This window comes from Pristis pectinata, chromosome 4 (genome assembly GCF_009764475.1).
Source record: "Pristis pectinata isolate sPriPec2 chromosome 4, sPriPec2.1.pri, whole genome shotgun sequence".
Taxonomy (NCBI): domain Eukaryota; kingdom Metazoa; phylum Chordata; class Chondrichthyes; order Rhinopristiformes; family Pristidae; genus Pristis; species Pristis pectinata.
Window position 1 is genome coordinate 71093760 of NC_067408.1, and position 18921 is coordinate 71112680.

The 18921-nt window shown below is 42.8% G+C and overlaps 1 protein-coding gene across 22 annotated transcripts in view; it reads right to left on the minus strand.

The window, feature by feature from the left end:
• The window catches only part of LOC127569895 (adhesion G-protein coupled receptor G2-like), a 136966-nt gene extending 119759 nt beyond the window's left edge, over positions 1-17207 (minus strand). For 18 of the 22 annotated variants that reach the window (XM_052014915.1, XM_052014914.1, XM_052014918.1 and 15 more), the window contains exons 1-4: positions 16685-17207; positions 7109-7218; positions 3748-4395; positions 1807-1842 (exon numbers count right to left, since the gene is read on the minus strand). In XM_052014915.1, coding sequence (XP_051870875.1) covers positions 1807-1842; positions 3748-4395; positions 7109-7217 — 793 coding nt within the window. In that variant the 5' untranslated portion in view covers position 7218; positions 16685-17207. The remainder of the gene's footprint in view (positions 1-1806; positions 1843-3747; positions 4396-7108; positions 7219-16684) is intronic. The other 4 variants (XM_052014932.1, XM_052014926.1, XM_052014927.1 and 1 more) reach the window with 1 other exon arrangement.
• Positions 17208-18921: the final 1714 nt, after the last annotated feature.

Genomic DNA, 18921 nt, shown 5'->3' on the forward strand with positions numbered 1-18921 from the left:
TCAGTTTGACCTTCATGTGATTCTAATCCCACACCAATTTATTTGAAGAGACCTAGAAAGCTACTCTGTTGCAACAAACCAATACAAAGGATATCACACCAATAACAGGCCCACCACCAACTTCTCAGGAACAATTGAGATGGGCGATGAATGCCAGTATTGCCAGCAATGCCCACATCTTGAGAATTAATTATTAAAAATATCTGTTCAAAAAGCCAATAAAAGAAGTTTTATCAATAGCATCAAAATGAAATGTTATTGTGTCCCCAAGAGTTGGCAGGGTAGCTGTAACTGGGGCCCGTGTTCACCAGTGAAATCCTTCCTAATATGTAGCTCCAAAGCCAGGTACAAACACTCCGCACATGACGCCAATTCCAAGTGGGATTTTGATAGCATTCTCAGAGGATGTTTCTGAAATCAATGCACAGATCAATGATGAACCTGGACTTGGAGCCACTATTATTCTCCTCCAGTACGCACTTGCCAGAGTGATGTACAAATGAAATAGACACCCTTTAAAGATTTTCTGCAAAGCTTGACTGTTTGTGAATTTCAAAATGCACTGTACTGTACTAAAAGACAAGGGGCTGTAAGTCCTGGCCTTACTAATTTCAAATATCATCATGAATAACAGTTAATGGAGTCTTGGAAGAAACGGATGGCAGAGTTTTCCACTTGAGTGGCTCCTGTCTAGGATCCCTGCCTTTCAGTAATGGATTGACGTACAGGAGAGTGGTGGGGCAGATTGGGGTGGTGGTAGTGTGGTGGGAGGGAAAGGCATTAATGAGGAATGTCAGCACAGGCATGAGGAACACCATCAAATGGCATGGTGAGCATCTTACTGCAGAATTACTTTAAAAAATTGAAGTTCCTTTTGCAAACTGCTACTATCTCTTTCTAATTGCTTTTATAGTTCTTCTCCATCCCTCTTTGACAGTGAAGAACCTGCACATGAAGTTTTGGAAGGTGACTTAACGGCAAAAGAATAAGGGCATTAACAGATGCTCTGTTACAGTAAAATTATACAGGGAAATGGTAATCATTTACAAGAAGGAGCAGTTGTGAGGGACCATATGATTTACTCTTGCTAAGATTCATTGTCTTAAAAGTATCTCAATAGTATTAGGGAATGTGTATCATTTCATCGCTTTGTAATGAAATGTTTGAATAATGGATCTAAGCTTGCAGAAGTGCAAGATTTTGAACATTTATAGCTGTGGTTGCAACTTTCAATCCTCCTTAATTTATAGTTGGGAGCAAGGGGATGGTGTGGAAATAGAAAGGTAATTAATGACCAGAGAAACTGAGCCTTAAATTTTAATTAATCCTTTTTGATCTGAGGTTTGCTAAGGTAATAGAAAACAAAACAAATGCTTTCAATTGTCATTTGGTGTCCATTTCAAGACACTGTGAGAAGCAGGTTCCAGGAGAGAGAAGTGGGGATACTGTGAAGTGTTCTCAAACACTGAACACAGTTTGAGCTGTGTAGACATTTGAAGAAGACCTTGACTGATGTGCACATACTGACAACACACATGCAACAGTAAAAACTATGGTATAATATCTCCACATAATCTGCTTCTCACAGTTGCCTAGATCTTAGTTGAGGGGTGGGCTATGAACTCTTCACTTTCTTCTGGTCCCTCTGGTTAACAATGTAAAGGAAACCTTGAAAGTATTTCTTTGTTGTCCCTCCTGGACTGGCCCTCTAAGTACTAAAAAATATCTTTGCACAAGACCTTTATGGGTGAATAAGAGAAGTTAAATGAGGAAGCTCCCGAAGTAGATGTAATATTTCCTCCTTACCTGAATGTTTGAAACGCAATTTGACAAATTGTTCGCCTAAAAGATCAGAATTTTATTAATATTCAGTTCTGCCTAAGTAAGCAGGCACTGGGTAATGTTCAAAAGAAGAACTGCACTTATATTAACCATTTGGACACGTGTTGCAATTCAGGCCCATCAAAATCACAGAGTAACGAGTAAATGCATGCCAGTAACATTTTGTTGTCCAACACTTCTTTAAAGGAGCTGATGCATGAAGAATGAGAACCTTGCATACGAGGAGGTATGCACATCACACAGTAAGAGTTCAAACCTTGAAAGGTATATTGATAAAGCAAAGCAGCTTTTTGGAACAAAAACAAGTGTTAACATTGAAGGATAATGCATTTTTAAAGAGTATTATCTTAACTGTATAATAGTAGTACCTGGATACATGTAAAAAAAACTGGTAGGGAAGTAATGTGGGAGCAGATAGGAGAAAGGTCATTCCATTGGCCCGTACCATTCAAGAAGAGCACAGCAACCAACTCCATTTTCTCACTCATGTTTCTTATCCTTCGATTTCCTTACTGACAAAAATCTGTCAGTCTCATATTAATCAGCACACAGTATCCACAGGTGGAGAATTCCAAACGCATTTTACTGGCTACTTCAAGCTGGAGTATTAAATGAAGATATGCATCATACATAATCCGTGTCCCTGTCTCGTGGAAAAATAATCTCAGTGCAAATTATAAGTATGCACCCAGACCCTAAAAATACCCCCTAATGACCACTGAGGACCTGACATGCAAGGCATCTCAAGGACACCGCCTGCATCTATTTATCTCTGGACCATTTGAATGAGCTGGTGAGTTTACTGGCCCAGCTAATTCATTGTATTCATGAAAAATGAAATGTTTTTAATGAAATGTGACATTTCACATGAAATGTCAGCTTGCTCATTGAACCAAAATCCCACGTATGCATAAAAATTACAGAAAGGAAGACCTAGAGTTTGTATCAAGAATTCTTTTATCAGGGGATAGAAGAATCAGGGTACAACTTACTGCCTGGGCTTTGAGTGTGGATCCAATGCATAACTTTAAAGTAGAACTGGACCAAACTTTGGCTGGGGTGAAATTCAGATGAAATAATAAATCATACAAACCGTGGTCAATGTTTTAGAAGGAGAAGAATTCACCAACTATTTTCTCTCTAATTTGGCCTTTGACTTTTGCTGCTTCCAGGCATAGAAAGATATTACAAAGAAACACTCCAAGGCTAATCATGAAGATCCCATTTTTACACTAAACCTACCAATACCAATTTTATTCTCCCTATATTCCAATCGATTCCACCCCCAGATTACACCACTCACTTAGATACTAGCAGCAATTTACAGTGGCCAATCAACTTACCAACTTGTACATCTTTGACATGTGGGAGAGAACCAAAGCATCCAAAGAAAACCCACGCAGCTTCAGGGAGAATGTGCAAACTCCACACAGGCAGACCCAGAGGTCAGGATTGAACCTGCGTCACTGGAGCTGTGAGGTAGCTGTTTTACTAGCTGCACCACTGTGCGGCCATTATAGATTATGAGTGGGTGGCTGGGAGTTGTATAGTAATCTATTCCAATACACCTCGGTATACACGCGGGATTAAGAACTGATCTCATTTGATGGAAGTATTCTTTTGTTTTAACCTACAGACTGTTTGGAGATTTGAGGCTAGATGTAATGAAAGGGTTACAGTTGTTCATTGCCAGAGCTTAATGTGTCATCTGAGGAAGAAGAAATCTGGCAACGAGATAAAGGTCAAGTCTTAGACTCAATAGAGGTGTACGTAACTTTATCTCACCCACCTCCTCCCAGTTACTATTTTAGCGTTGGAAGTACAGATAATCTTTTGTTCAGCCTGATAGATAGTTACAAAGATTACGCCTTAATCAGCACACTTAATGGATACAGCAAGACTTACAGCAGATTAATGTGGTGTCACGTTCCAAGATTGTTCCCATGAAATCCCACTGTTCACTGTCCCAGGTGATGATGGTCCCATCTTCACAGTTCAGTCCAGATATTGACTGCCGATCTTTTTCAAAGTCCCATAATCTGAACAGGTACAGGTCTCCAACAAACGCCATCTCAAGGTCCACCTGCAGCCGATCTGCTATTCGCTTGTGCTTTCGCCCTAGTACTAGGCTCCCATTTTGGCCAAGCATTTTTTTACCCAGTTTTTTGCTGTGCACCAATATTTTGTTCACATAGATGTGAGCTCTTTCACTTTGATCATTCCATGTTAAACATAAAGAATGCCATCTATATAAGGGAAGGGTTACCTTCACGTCAATCTTCCGACCAAACATCGAGATTAATAGATCTTTTTTTCTCACCATGATGCTAAGTTCATGCATGGATGAGGAAGGCTTAGGCCAAGTGTCTGTATTGTAGGTAAATACTGCCACTCCATTTTCACTATTCTTTCTAAGCCTGATGTCCACACATAGAGTAAATGCTTTAAGAGGAGGGATCTTGGTTCCTGGTGACAAGGTCCCATATTCATTGGCTCTCCTAGGATGGAAAACTGCCTTTTGACCTTTGAGGCTGGTGCTTGTGGCTGAAGGAACTGGAAAATAAAGATTGAACATGCTCATTACCATTTAAAGTAGAGATCAAAGCAGAAGAATGCCTGAATGTTCAACAGTCAAAATCCTACCAACGATATATTCTCTTTTATGTAGATCATTTGAAGTACAAGTGCTGTTTTTGGTGCTGTTCTTATCTTTGATAAAAAGAGGCATTGTGTCGGTTGGGAATAACTTTAGAAATCAGTAAGTAACACCATTGTCTAAAGGGTAAACTGAACCATACTGGCCAGGAAAGTTAGTAATCCCAGTTATACTCAGTGCTACAACAGCTGTACTTGGTTAGGGAAGCGATGGTCAGGGTTACCAATCCTATTTCATTTTCCACAGGGTTTTCAGAGTGAGAGGGAGGGTACAACATTTCTAGAGGTTACTCTGATCTCCTGCCGGAGCATTAATACCTCCAAAGATACAGTAGAAAGTTAGGAGATCTCCAGCAGTTGTTTGAACCCAGATTGGCCTCTATTGGAAGTGGCTCACATGGATGCAGCTATTTGCCTTCCCACTGCCCATCCTGTCTCATCCCCTCATTGCCTCAGCAGGCTCGCTGAAAGTGGTTAAAAGGGAATGCAAGGCCAGGTTCAGGAAGAGCAGGAATTCTACCGTTATATAATGAGACTACAACCCGGAACAGTGATCACAAACATTTTGCAACTTTGTGAAATCTGCAGCTTTTCTCTTCTGTAATAAGAAGAGAGAGTGCTGGATATACTCAACAGGTCAGGCAACACCTATGAAGAAAGTTCATGTTTCAGATCAATGACACTTATCAGGCCCTTCATTGTTGATCTAATCGTTAACTCTGTTTCTCTCTCCTTTGACCCAAGAGATTCTGCAGATGCTGAACTTAAAAATTGGGAATTTCCAGAACTGCTAGGTAGGTCAGGCAGCATCAAAGGAGAGAGACACACACAAAATGCTAGAGAACATCAGGACTGATAAAAGGGTCTCGACCCGAAACGTCAACTGTTTATTTCTCTCCAGAGATGCTGCCTGACCTGCTGAGTTCCTTCAGCATTTTGTGTGTGTCTCTCTCCTTTGATGCTGCCTGACCTACCTAGCAGTTCCGGAAATTTCCATTTTTTAAATTTCAAATTTACCAGCATCATTAGTTTTTTGTTTGCTTTTCAATTATAAAGTCTTCCTGTTCTATTGTTTATTACAATTGCAGTGTGACTATGACAATTTGCTTCAGGCAATTTGACTCAAACAATGGCAGATCAAATAAATACTGTCTAAAGGGTGTGGATGAAAATGTTGAAACGCTCCTTAATTTTACCATTCATTGTCCTGGTATTTCATTACTCATAATGCATCAGATAAAATTCAACCTAAGATCAAATTGAAACATCACTCATGCTGTTACAGTGCTATACAGTGTTTGATGTTTTGAAGTATTTTGAAGGATGACCAGCTGATTCATAAACATGTGATGTCACAAAATACAATGGGACTCTCCCAAGGGCTCACTGTCTGAACCAAGAGGGTTCTTGAGCCACGTACAGCAAGAAACCCCAAGGTCTACATCTCAAGTAATCCTCAAAAGGCTAGTGATAGTGATACTGTATTTGCCCTCAATTCTCTAGGACAAGGAGGCATTCATCCCAGCCTTCACCTGACTGATATATGCCCTGCGACCCATGATAGAAATTTACGTGGCAGAGATTGTATGAGGTGAAGACCAAACTTTGCCTGATATTCTACCCCTTTAAGTAACCTGCTGTAACCTAGAGCCTGGCTTAGTGAATAAATAACAGTCACTTGTTCAAGGTCCTGGCAGAAAGGCAATGCATAAGGTTTAGTTGTTTCAAAACAGGGGAGAAAATTTGCAGGTTAAAAATATTAAGTCTCCTAATAGGGACAATTAGTGGTCCAAGGAAGCAGAGATCATGGAATAATTGTTATGGCGAAATGTTGTAGTGCTGTCTACCTGTAAGGTTCCTGATTGTGAAAGTACCCTGTAGACACTCCTGTGGGTTTACATGCTTCTTCTGAGAATCCTTGTCTTGCCCACCTTCACGAAGCTGAATACTCACTGCCCCACCCTCAACCAAAGGCAGCTAAACTCTCCCTCCATTATCTCCACACGGAAGTCAGGTTCTCACTCAACAAAAGCCACTTACACACCCACTGAAGGGAAGGGAGAGTCCTGCTCCAGCCACTTCAGAGAGCTGCAGGTTATACCATTCTGCCCTCTGCACCACAAGGAAATAGGTTCCTTGCTTCACTCCAACAACAGATCTTGCAGCAACTTAATTCCCAGCAATGTTTGGTCCCTGTTCCACTTCCCACCAGCATAATTCCTGCCCCACTTCCCACCAGCAGACAGTGGGATTCCTGTTCTATTATGAGGAGAGGCTATTCTCTAAACTTGAGAGTAAATATTAAAATTGTAATGGTTGAATTAATGTCAGCACTGCAAAAGTTCCCTCAAAGTTGTCCGGTTTGATTTGAGTTCAAGGTATCTTTTCCAATGTCGGCATTAATTCAACCATTACAATTTTAATATTTACTCTCAAGTTTAGAGAATTTGGAAAGAAAGTGATATGTGTCGAACACGTACATTTGGAAGTGGTTCTAAGACGTTTCTGAGTAGAACAAGACAGTTCTGAAGTTGGCCTCTGAGTCGCTTTGAGATAGAGATGGGATGACTGAGGAAAACAGCTATGATGATTCACCACCTTTGACTCTTACCTTGGAGTACAGAGACCAAAATAAATAAAGCTGCAGGGAAGAAGCAAATACGAGCTTTAGGAAGCATCCACCTGCTTGAAATGTAGCACTGCCCTCTACAGGGAACCATTCTGAAAAGAAAGCAAAGCAAGGTGAAAGCAAATAAAAACACGTACAGGACAACCAGTGACAGAATACACGTAGCAACTGACATTTACATGGCACCTTATACATAGGTAAATGGATTACAACATTTCAGAGATGCAAATTCTGAACAATGGACACTGAGCTAAGAATTTCTCAGGGGGTCTTACAGGTGGAGTAGGTAGTGTGGGCGTGGTAGGGGGCGGAGTGGTAGTGCCAGGGAGAAACATGGTGGATGGTATTATGATAGACAGATTTATAGAGGGAATTCTGTATCCAGGAACCTGGACAACTGCAGCACAAATGACTAGGCAAAAGGAATGTGCAAAGAGATTAGTTTTGGAAATACACAGGGCTGGAGGAATAGTCTTCATTTTGAAATTTCAAAAATATTCATAAAATTTGCAAATGTATCATGTGGTACAGTATAATGCAGGATGTTGCCACTCACAGTAGAAGCCATGACATTTACTTACATTACATCAGTATGACGTTAATTTTCCTTCACATACATTCCTTTAAGAAGGGCCCAGCCCCTCAGTGCACAGTGGCAGGAAGACAAACTGTGGCTTCTCCCCATGCAGCCTCCATGGCGGCTGCACTAGGTTTCAGAGTATCCCTCAGCACTTGGTCTGGAACTTTGGAATGGGTCAGTCTGCAGCATTCAGCTGTGGACAGCTCCACTCTCTGGAAGATCATTGGGTTTTGAGCTGTCCAGTGACCAGCTTTCATCAGCTGAATGTATCCCAGCAGCAGCTGGTGTTTGCCTCAGTACGTGACCCAGGGAAGTCTCTTAAGCAAGAGTCCTGTGCTATGCACCTGCTCTGGATGAACCTCAGCAAAGACCATTGCATCCCCTTTCCATTTGCTCCTGGCACTCCAGAAGGAGGTGGATGAGAGTCTCATCCCTTGAGGGCAGCTCAAGACTCTGCCTGTGAAAAAACAATGTTGAAGAGAAGGTCCTTCTCATCACCAGCCAAACAAGAACTTGGTGCTTGTTTGTAAATTCAGGTCACAATTTAAGTTATAAGTTTGGCATTCTGCCAAAAGACTTTGTCAGTCAGCCGAGGAAGCATCCAACAGGATCCACCATCAGTTTTCCCCAAGGGCCTCGAGGACAGCCCCTGCAGACTATCACCTGATTGACTTGTGTCAAAGATGTTCTTCTGCACTACTGCTGCCATCCCAGTTTCTCCCTCATCTTGGTTATGTGCTCCATCCAACACCTGCTGCACTGCGTGGTTCTCCTGAACCACATTCTCAACACTTCCAGGTAATTTGACATGGCAGTGTAAGGGAACAGGGGAGCAGTCAGTCCAGCTGCCAAAGAACCTGGCCTTGCCTTTGCTCCAGTTCACTTCTGTCCCTGAGGCCAGTTTGAGTTGGTTAAGTTGCTCCTCAATCTGTGGACCAACTATGGGTCTGGGCAGTAAATGTCTCCTCCCTCGTGGCTGAAGTCATACAGCTAACCTTGCTGATTGAACCCTTTGTACCATTTGGCCACTTTCTTATCAGTCCACTCTCACTTCTGGCCCTCATCCAGAGGGAGGAAGCCTTTGACCCAAGTACCTCTGCTGTCTCGGAATTGGAACCGCTCTCATGCCTGTGTTATTACTGATGGACTCAGCAAAGGGGCTCAGTGCAGGTCACACACAAGGCAGGGAAAAAAAGAGCAGCCTTGCCTACCTGCATGCTCAGAAGCATTTCCACATCCTGCCCCCTTCCCCTTTGATGTGAACTGTGCAACTGATCTCTGTGCAGAGCAGTTGTATCCAATTCAGGATTCCTCTCCCAAACCCCATTGTGGGAACCATGTCCATCATGTATGTGTGCTAATTCTGTCAAAGGCCTGCTTCTGGTCCTAGCTGACTAGGCAAGTGTCCTCCCCATTACCCTGCACGTAGGTGGTCATATTCCTGAGTAGTGCAAGGCTGTCAAAGAATTTCCTGTCAGGGACGGTGAATGTCTGACCCACAGCAATCTTGACTCAATTGGCAATGATCAGATTCTTATAAGGTATCTGTATTAGTCACATATACATCCAAACACACAGTGAAATGTATCTTTGCATAGAGTGTTCTGGGGGCAGCCTGCAAGTGTTGCCATCCTTCCAGCGCCAACATAACATGCCCACAACTTCCTAACCCGTACGTCTTTGGAATGTGGGAGGAAACCAGAGCACCCAGAAGAAACCCATGCAGACACGGAGAGAACGTACAAACTCCTTACAGACCGTGGTCGGATTTGAACCCAGGTTGCTGGCACTGTAAAGTGTTATGCTAACCGCTGGACTACCATGGCTTATCTACATCTAACAGTGAGATGCAACAACAGTTTTCTAATCACTTCTTTCTCCTCATTTGGCTTATAGATGAGAGTGATGATGTGCTTCCACACAAAGTCTATCTAAGACTGGACTAAGCCACCTGGTCCTGACCAGATGTGTTGCGGTGATGCTCCATCTGCAGGGTAGCTGAAGACACTGCACAGCTTGGCACCTTCCACTGTTTCTATCAGGAGTCTGGACATGATGTCCGGTTTGCTCGTGGCTCAGCGGGATTATCCAGCCACGTCAACAATGTGGTTAAAATCACCACCCAGGACAATGTGCGGGGAAGTGGGAATAGCTAGAAGACACACAGTCATTCATTCTCCAAGGCTAGGGCATATACAGTGATGCCGGGGCATGTGCAGTGTCTTCAGCTACCCTGCAGATGGGTTCCTTACAGTATGTTTACTAGGAGGAGATGGCTGGCAGCCATGTCTCTGTCTTGAGTGATGGTGAAGTTGTCTCCCCACTGCACCATGTCAAGGCTGCAGGCGCCTCAATCATTGTCTGCCGACCAATATAATTGCCAGTGAGACCACTGCTAATGGTGACCGAGGTGTGATAAGCTGTATCAGGTTGACCTTGACCTTGGCAAGGTATCCCAAAGTCACAATACATTGCATGACATACATTAATGAATGTAATCTTTACACCCACTGTAATTTGAATATGCTGTCTAAAGTCACGCCACATATACTTATTGTATCCTAACATGCCCACACCGATGCACTTGCTCAAATGTGAAGTAAGGATCCTAATCTCTTCTGTGGGCTGCATTCCACTGCAATGAAGCAGGTGGCATAAATGGGGGAGGACCTATTCAGTTCCTTATTGAAAAACCTCAAGTCATAGTTAACAGCACCTAAAAGCCAGCTGCAATGTGGTATGGTAGCATGCTTAAGCTCCTTTCTACTTAACACAGAGCTACAGAAACTAGTCATTGATACCTAATTCTACAATGATAGAACAAGTGTTGAAACAGAGTTCAGATTGGCATTATTTTATTTATTGTATTAATAAAGTTACAATCTGGAATGCTGAATATTTAACAACGGGCTGAAACTTTTATCAGTGAGAGAGCAGTTTAAGTTGGTCTCTCAACTATTTAATCCTGTTGCATCATTCTGTTAATCAACCCTGATCTGTATCTTAGCTTCATTTAACACTTTAATTCAAAAATACCCAATAACCATGTCAAATTAAATCCAATCAGTTGCAGTTTTGAATTAATGTACAGTACAGTACTGTAACAATTTCTAGTGTATCAAACAATCGAAAAGACATATTGTTGTCAGGGAGACCAGCAACTGTGTTCTGTTTAAAGAGAAATGTCAACACTTCTTATTTAAAAAGAAACTTGAGATAAGTCCACGCTGATGAACATAGAAAATTCCCTGCTATATTCCTCATATTTGACGTGACAGCATAGTGTTTCTAATGGTATACACCAAATGTTTCTTGGGACTGCTTATCTTGGCAACAAAACATTTTAAGGAAACAACCTCACAGTGATCTCAGATTTATATTGTGATAATGTAACTTGAGACAGCACCAGTCCCATTTCTGTTCATTTTAAAAGCCAAAGTTACTGCCTTTGTTGTCGCAGTGTTCCTACCAACTGAGAAAATGTAACATTTATTCAGCTCTTCGGTCGACAGAAAGCAAAATTGTGCTGCTGGTCACTTGTAAATGGAACTATGCTCTGCCCTCAGCTCACAACTGAAGAACAGAAAACATAACCCTTACTCACATTTCTGTACAAATGACATAAGTGACACTGTCCGTAAAATAAATAAAGTCGAGTATCTTTTACAACTAGACCAAGAAAGGCAGGATCTAATCCATTTTCCTGGGGGTATATTTTTCCTCATGGACTCTCACTTTCTCCTTTGAAAATACAAACTCATTTCTGACTGTGATAACTAGAAGTGATGCTTGCCAAAAATCTACCGCATCATTAGTCTAATAATTAATAGGTCTCCAAAGTGGCTGTGATTGTTCTCCTTACAGCAGAAAAGTTCACAAGGGGCTTTGATAAGGTAACTACGGAGAAAATGTTTCCAAGAGCTAGAAGGTCAGGGATCAAAGGACACACGTTTAAAATACTTGTACCAAGAGTGAGCAAAAGAAGAATTTTGTTATGCAACAACTCTTTATGCAATAATGTGCCTGAAGTGGTGATGAAGGCACATTCAACTGTAACTTTCAAAAAAGGAATTGAATAAGTAGTTGAAGAGACCTACTGTGAGGCTATGCTGGGAATTTGGACAGCACTTTCAAAGTGTCAACACAGACTCAGAGTGCTGAATGGTCTGACATTTCAGATGTTTTGATTGCAATCTTTTCGAGGATTAAAAAATAAAAGGTCGATTTTGGTTTTGTATTTATTGTTTCGGAAATGGAACTAAACCAGCAGGGGTCACCATGATTTTACCAAAAATTTAAATTCCCCTCCCTTTGAATAAATCCTTGCTGCAGGTCTTGTCCTCATGATTCACAGCCGCCAGCACCTTCTTAACCACCACAGTACCTTTCCCAGGCATCTCCATCCTCTAATTATTTGGTAGATCATGATGAAGATAAAAGTGAGGGAACTATGCCCTATAGAATAGAACATTTCAAACACTGTCATACTTTGCACAAAACAAATATTTTTGCGCCTGTGTTTAAAGTAAGATTTTAGAAGTATACGGACAGGGAGGCAAAGCATTGACGGCATCTATTGGATCATATTATGCTGTTAGTTAGTTTGTTAAATGAGGAACCATGAATAAAATAATCTGAAATTAATGTGAAATGGAGGTGGGCATTGAATTGGAAATGAACTGAAACTGGGCAGTAACTGAATCAAATGCTCAAATGACATTGACCCAAGAGAATAAAGCAAATGAGATTGAATGACTACTTGCAGTTCTCAGCTCTCGTTCTGGTATTTGTGTTAGAGTTTGGCTTTCTTTAAACTTCTGGTGCAGTCTGTTGTTTCATCAGTTATGCAAAGTGACAATAGCAATATGAAGCGATGTCTTTGTGGAATTTCTTTTAATTTCTGGTGCGGTTTGTTTTTGATTACTATGTAAAGTGACAAGATCTACATGAACTGATGCCTTTGTGATACAGAACAGCACAGAGAACCGATTCTTTAAGATGAAGAATGGCACGCCATTCACCTCCATTTGTCAAGATAGGAATGCCCCACACTCCCTCTCATTGTTACAGGGACCACACTTCAAAGGTACTTTCCTGCCCTTAAGGAACTTTGGGATGTGTTGAGGCACAATAAATGCAAGCCCTGTGTACTTTCTCTCAGAACTATAGGCTTTTCTCACCTCAAACTTGGTCTAAGCAGTAGCCCAATGACTTCCAATATTCAATGCTGCCAATCTAACATGGGTGTAAGTGGGCGGCTTGGGCTCGTTGGGCCAGAAGGGCCTGTTACCGTGCTGTATAAATAAAAAATAGATAAATAAACCCCCAAAAAACTCTCCATCTGGTTGAGTTGCAAATAATAGAAAATAATGGCCATGTCCTTGATTATAAGGGAGAAAGCATCAGACTGCCGATTGATATCAAATGACCAGTCAGGTGGGTAGAAATGCAGCATTTGGCTGGAAACCAACACAAACAGAGTGGTAGAAAACTGAGAGGTGTGGCAGAACTGAGAGTACATGTTCATAGGTTCCTGGGGTTTGCAAGGCAGATGAATAGGGTAATTAAGAAGGCATATGGAATGTGTTCCTTTAATCACTGAACTTCAGAATGTAGGAGAAGGACAGTCATGCCAGAACTGCACAAGCCATTTTTTAGAAGACACAAGCAGAAGGAAATTAGAACAGGAGTAGGCCACCAGGACTCTTAAGCCTGCCCTGCCATTCAGTATGATCATGGTAAACATCAATGTGAATGGTGAAGGAAGTATGAGGGATTGGATAGTCTCCTCCTGCTTCAACTTCTTGAGTCCTTATATAATTAGGGTAGATATTGAAAAATCATAAATATTTATTATTATAATATTTGAAAATCCTTTACATATTGAAATATTTGTGAGACACAGATACACCTACCTAAAATTTCTGGTTTTCTCATTCTTACGGCTTAGAATGCAATTAAAAACTAACTTAGATGTTGTATAATCGAATGTAAAAATTTTCATGGTATTGTTACTGTGAGACTGTCATAGCTACCCAAAATTCATTTCAAGTGCTTCCCACAATCACCATGGTGGAGAAGACTACAAAAAGCGATATCGCTCCAAATCTGTACTCAATTTTCCTCGGTACAAATTGCACCACACCTCCAACCAGCTTCCAGCAGGAATTAATCTTTGGGAGGAACAGGAAACTGTTCAACCATTGTCAGCTTCACTCCAGAACCAAGATCACCCAACCTCAGTCATCATTTGCATTCAGACATGTGCAAATTCAAGGCAACAAGCTCCAAGTCATCATTGGCACCTTCAGAAGCACACGAGACGATAGGCCCTAAACCCAACATTCAGAAGACAAAGGTTTTTCTCCAGAATGCATAACAATCTTCCCCCCCCCCCCCACCACCCCACCTCCTCACCCCACCCCTTCCACAGTCCCTGACAATAAAGGCTCAAGGCAAAGTCCTTGAGAATGTGGATCACTCTTCATGTTCACCTCTCAGCGAAGGAGACATTGATGATGAAATTCACCACCGCTCCCATGGATTAGTACAGTCTTCAGCTGACTGAGGAAAAAGAGTAGTCAAAGACCAAGCCATCAAACCCTGCACCTAGCTCTTGATCAAGCAAGCAGCAGCAATCCCTGCTCTCCTGTATGCTTCAATTTCAATGACGTCTCACAATAAACACATAAAACACTGGAAAATACCACCAAAGCTATCTCCGCAAGATCTTACAAATCAATAAGCATTCTCTCCCAGACCAACATCCCCAGTTTGGAGTCCCTCTTCATTCTCAGCCAGCTCTAGTGGTGGGTCACATCCTCCACATGGCTGACACCAGATTCCCGAAGCAAGCACACAACTCTCAGCTCTATCGTTGCAAGACAACAGAGAAATCACAAAATCTCATTGCAAAAGATTTAATATTCTCAATGATTCCTGGAAATCCCCAGCCCACTATTGTTCCATTTGGAAAGGAGCAGATTTCCTCCAAACTCTACAATGGGAAGCAATGAACAAACAGCAGAAGAGAACACAGCATGCCAACCAAAACATCTGCCCACCCAGTCAGGCACCACCTGCCCCAGTTGTAACAGTGTCTCTGGATCCCATGCAGAACCAATCAGCCTCCTCAAAGCCTGTAGGACTGGAGAAGGAGCAAACCATTCCTAAGAAAGAAAATTAAGACTACTACAAAATGCAGGCCATCAAACCCAGGCCGTCTGTTCTGTTGTTTCAGTTATGCCAGTGATGAGCCAATGTAACTATTTGACAGAACCTTTCCTGCTCTCCATAGCACCATTCCACCACCAAACAACACCACCAGGAAAGATAAAATCTACTCATTCTTCACTGTTTTGATGGCATCTTACAATCAGGTTGCTGCACTTACTTAACTGTTCCTGCAATAATTACCCTGCTTGGAACATTTCTCCCTCTACATTTATTCTACAGAGTTAGTGTTGCAGTGAAGAGGTTGCAGCTCCATGTTGACATTAAACATATAGGATGTAAATCCAGTCCAACTCTCCCGAAGAATCTGTGGCACCCTCTCCCCAGGGAAGTTAGTCACAGTTTGTGACACTGGCTCAAGCTGCCTGTGGTATTTCCCTACAGCTCAGAGAGTTGATGTGCAAACAGAGTCTTTTCTAGAGTTATCACTGTACACTGATTTATCAAGCAGCAGCAGTGTATTTGTGAGGTGGTCGTGTTGTAGCATGGTGGGTGCCGAGAGGAAGTCATCTTTCCATTAACATTGAATCCATTCAGAAAAAAAGGACTCATCTTTGTGCCAACAGAACTGACAGCAACCCTAACCCTTGACGCGTAAAGGAGTTACTAATTGACAGTAGAAGTACTCATAACACCAACTTCGCTCAGCTTTATAATCGGTAGGAGATCTAAATCAGTACACTCTCCACCTCCTCACCGATAGTCTGGGAAGCCTCACTGATTTTTCAAAACAAGAGCAATGTCTCCACATTTCTCAAGGACTTCTGAATAATTAATACGGGCTACAGCGTGGGCAATCTTCCTTAGAGCTCTCCAGCTCGAGAGTGCCCTGGAAACACAACCCCAGCAACGTGTGCAAAAGATAAACTGCTGGAGGAACTCAGCAGGTCAACCAGCATCTGTGGAGGCAAAGGGATGGTGGACATTTTGTGTCAAAACTTTGAACCAGATCCCTACATCTGCAGTCTTCTTGGGTCTCCATCAATGTGAGACCATTGGACAGGATGGTCAAAGGGAGAGGCAATGAGGGAAGGGGTGGGTGGGATGTGCATATGGAAAATGTATATTAATTTATCATAACCATTTACTTTCCACCCAGAAATTGACCACAAATCACTCTCTGGGTCATAATATCCGCAAATCAGTCAACATGTTGAGGACAGACCATTATAAAGATGAAAGACCTTTGATGCTTTCCAGGTCAACACTCACCACCTCACAGCAGCACTCACAATTCCAACCTGCACCTCCAGATCTCCACCTCCTGACCCCAGCTAAAACTCACAGTCCCAATCGCCCACCCCAGCCTCAATCCTCCAACACAATCATCACCCCAACCGCCCCTCGATCCACCATCAGCTCCAGCCCCAATCACCACCACCCCAGCCTCAACCACCATCACCAGCCTGATCATCACCCCCAGACCAATCACCAGCAATCCCAACCTCCACCTCAACATGCAACTCAACAGTCCTTCCCTAACCCTCAAGCCACCATCTCAGCCTGGGCCACCACCCCAACTAAATCATCAGCCCCCAGACCCAAGCTCCACCTCATCCCCAACCTTCAGACCACTCCCCAAACTCAACCTCCTCCTCAAACTCTACCTTATCCCAGCCATCATCCCGAACCCAATCACTTTTCCAGCCCCAACAGTCATTCAAAACGCAATCACCATCACATTCCCAGCCACCATCCCAGACACAAACGCCTTTCCAACCCCAACCACCAAGCCCCACGCTTACCTGCCGGGGGTTGCTGCACTGGGTTGTGAACAGTGTAAGATTCATCCTTGTCTTGGTTTCAACCCTGGCCGGTCAGCGATCATCCCGCTGCGGTCTCTGTCACTATGTCAGAGCAAGCGCTTCCTTACTTGGTGCTGGTGTCGAGTCTTTATCTACCCAGTTCTGAAACCGGCCAGGCTTTCTGTCCCAACCCGATCTGTTCAAAGTCACTGCTTTACTGTAGGATGGCTTTCGGAGAGTGGCCGGTCAGCCTCAGAAGGTGAAGCTCCCAGTCAGTAGCCTGGGAATCTTTTGTGTCAGGCGGCGGACAGAGATTCCCCTGTCTCTGTCAGTCCCGGCAGTCTGACAAACGCTCTGTATATCGTGCTACTGATCCCCGGCGAAGCGAGCCGCCAGAATGATTGGAGCTGATCAGGACTGGGTGCCAGCTTAACTTCCAACCCCTGCGAATTTGTGGCAAAGGTTTTTTTTTACACAATTGTCGAAAGGATACCAAACGGTTTAACCTTCCTTGTACACAGTGGGTGTAATAGTTTCCAAAACTGCAAAATAATACATCAGGTGGAGGTGGGGCAATTACAGAGTGGGACCCGCTGATCAGGTTACATTCCTTGTCGATGAAAGGGATGCGTCACCGAGATTTGTTCCAGGGATCTGCTCGTCTGGAAAGGGCACACGGCATGGTGCTCACTCCTGAAATATCGTTTTGTTTTAAATATATAATTTAGATTTTTATTCATCCGTTCACCCCGTGAGTGTCCCGCTGGTAGTGCCACCACTGTCTAGAAGCAGTTGTGATGCATTGGAAAGAGTCGGAACCAAGTTAGAGCAATGAAAATTACGCTGTCCATGAGACAGTTCAAGGCATCACCTCGCCACTCCAGTATCACCAGGACAGATCAACCATATGCAAGCACAAAGATTTGCAGGATCTCTTTCACATGTCTCCAGTTATCTAGCATGTCACTATAAGGGATCATCCTGTATCATTTAACAACATTTAAAGAGCAAGAAACACCTCACCAAAGGTCCCAAGACTCATCAAAGCCAAAGACAACAGTTAAATCAGTGGTGTGAGACTTGATTTTACATTATCTGATTCATGGTTGAACTATCCCTCAACTCCAAGCATGAGCACCGGTCAGGGTGGATTTTTCTCTTCCTTAACTTGGACACAGCAGCAAAGTTTCAGCATTTTCCGGCCACCATCACAACATCTTGCAAAGATGCAACCTGAGACTTCCCTGGTCTGTGTGGTTCACGTGGTGCACTGAGGCAATGGGGAACTCATTGCTCTGTCGGTAATCCCAGTTCAGCCAGGGGACCGTGTCTGAATGCACACATTGACTGGAGACCCATTGCTCTTCCTGACAAACGACATGTTGCTTGCATTTCAGTTGAACCAACCCTAGCTACTGAAAAGGTAGACATTTAACTGCAACCACTCAGTCAAAGATTGCAGTTTCCTTGAGCGCCTCTCTGGGGTTCTGGATAATGAAAGGAATTTCACATGACTAACTACCTGAACTCAATCCATTGTAATTACATTGCTTTAAACAGGCTGACAAGGGGGATTTGTAGGATATTCACAAATACAAGTGAATTCATCTTAGAGAAGAAACATACTATTAACTGAGCTTATTTCAGATAACTGTGAGGTATTGCAATTTTGGTAAGACAAACCAGGACAGGACTTGTACAGTAAATGGTAGGGCCCTGGAGAGTGCTGTAGAACAGAGAAACAGACCTATGTGTGCAGGTACATAGTTCCTGAAAGTGACAACCCAGGTAGAGAGTGGTGAAGGAGGCATTTGGCATGTTTGCCTTCATCAGTCAGGGAATGAAGTACAGGAGTCGGGACATCATGTTACAGCTGTACAAGACATTGGTAAGGCCACATTTGGAGTATTGTGTACAGTTCTGTTTATCCTCCTATAGGGAGGGTGTCACTAAACTGGAGAGGATGCAAAAAAAGATTTACAAAGATGTTACCAGGACTGGAGGGCTTGGGTTGTAAGGAAAGGCTGGTTAGGCTAAGAGTTTTTTTTCCACTGGAGCATAAGAGGCTGTCGGGTGACTTTATAGAGGTTTCTAAAATCATGAGGGGCATAGATAAGGTGAATAGCCAAAATCTTTTCCCCAGGGTAGGGGAGTTCAAAACTAGAGGGCATAGGTTTAAAGTGGGAGGAAAAAGATTTAAAAGGGACCTGAGGGGCAATATTTTTACTCAGAGGGTG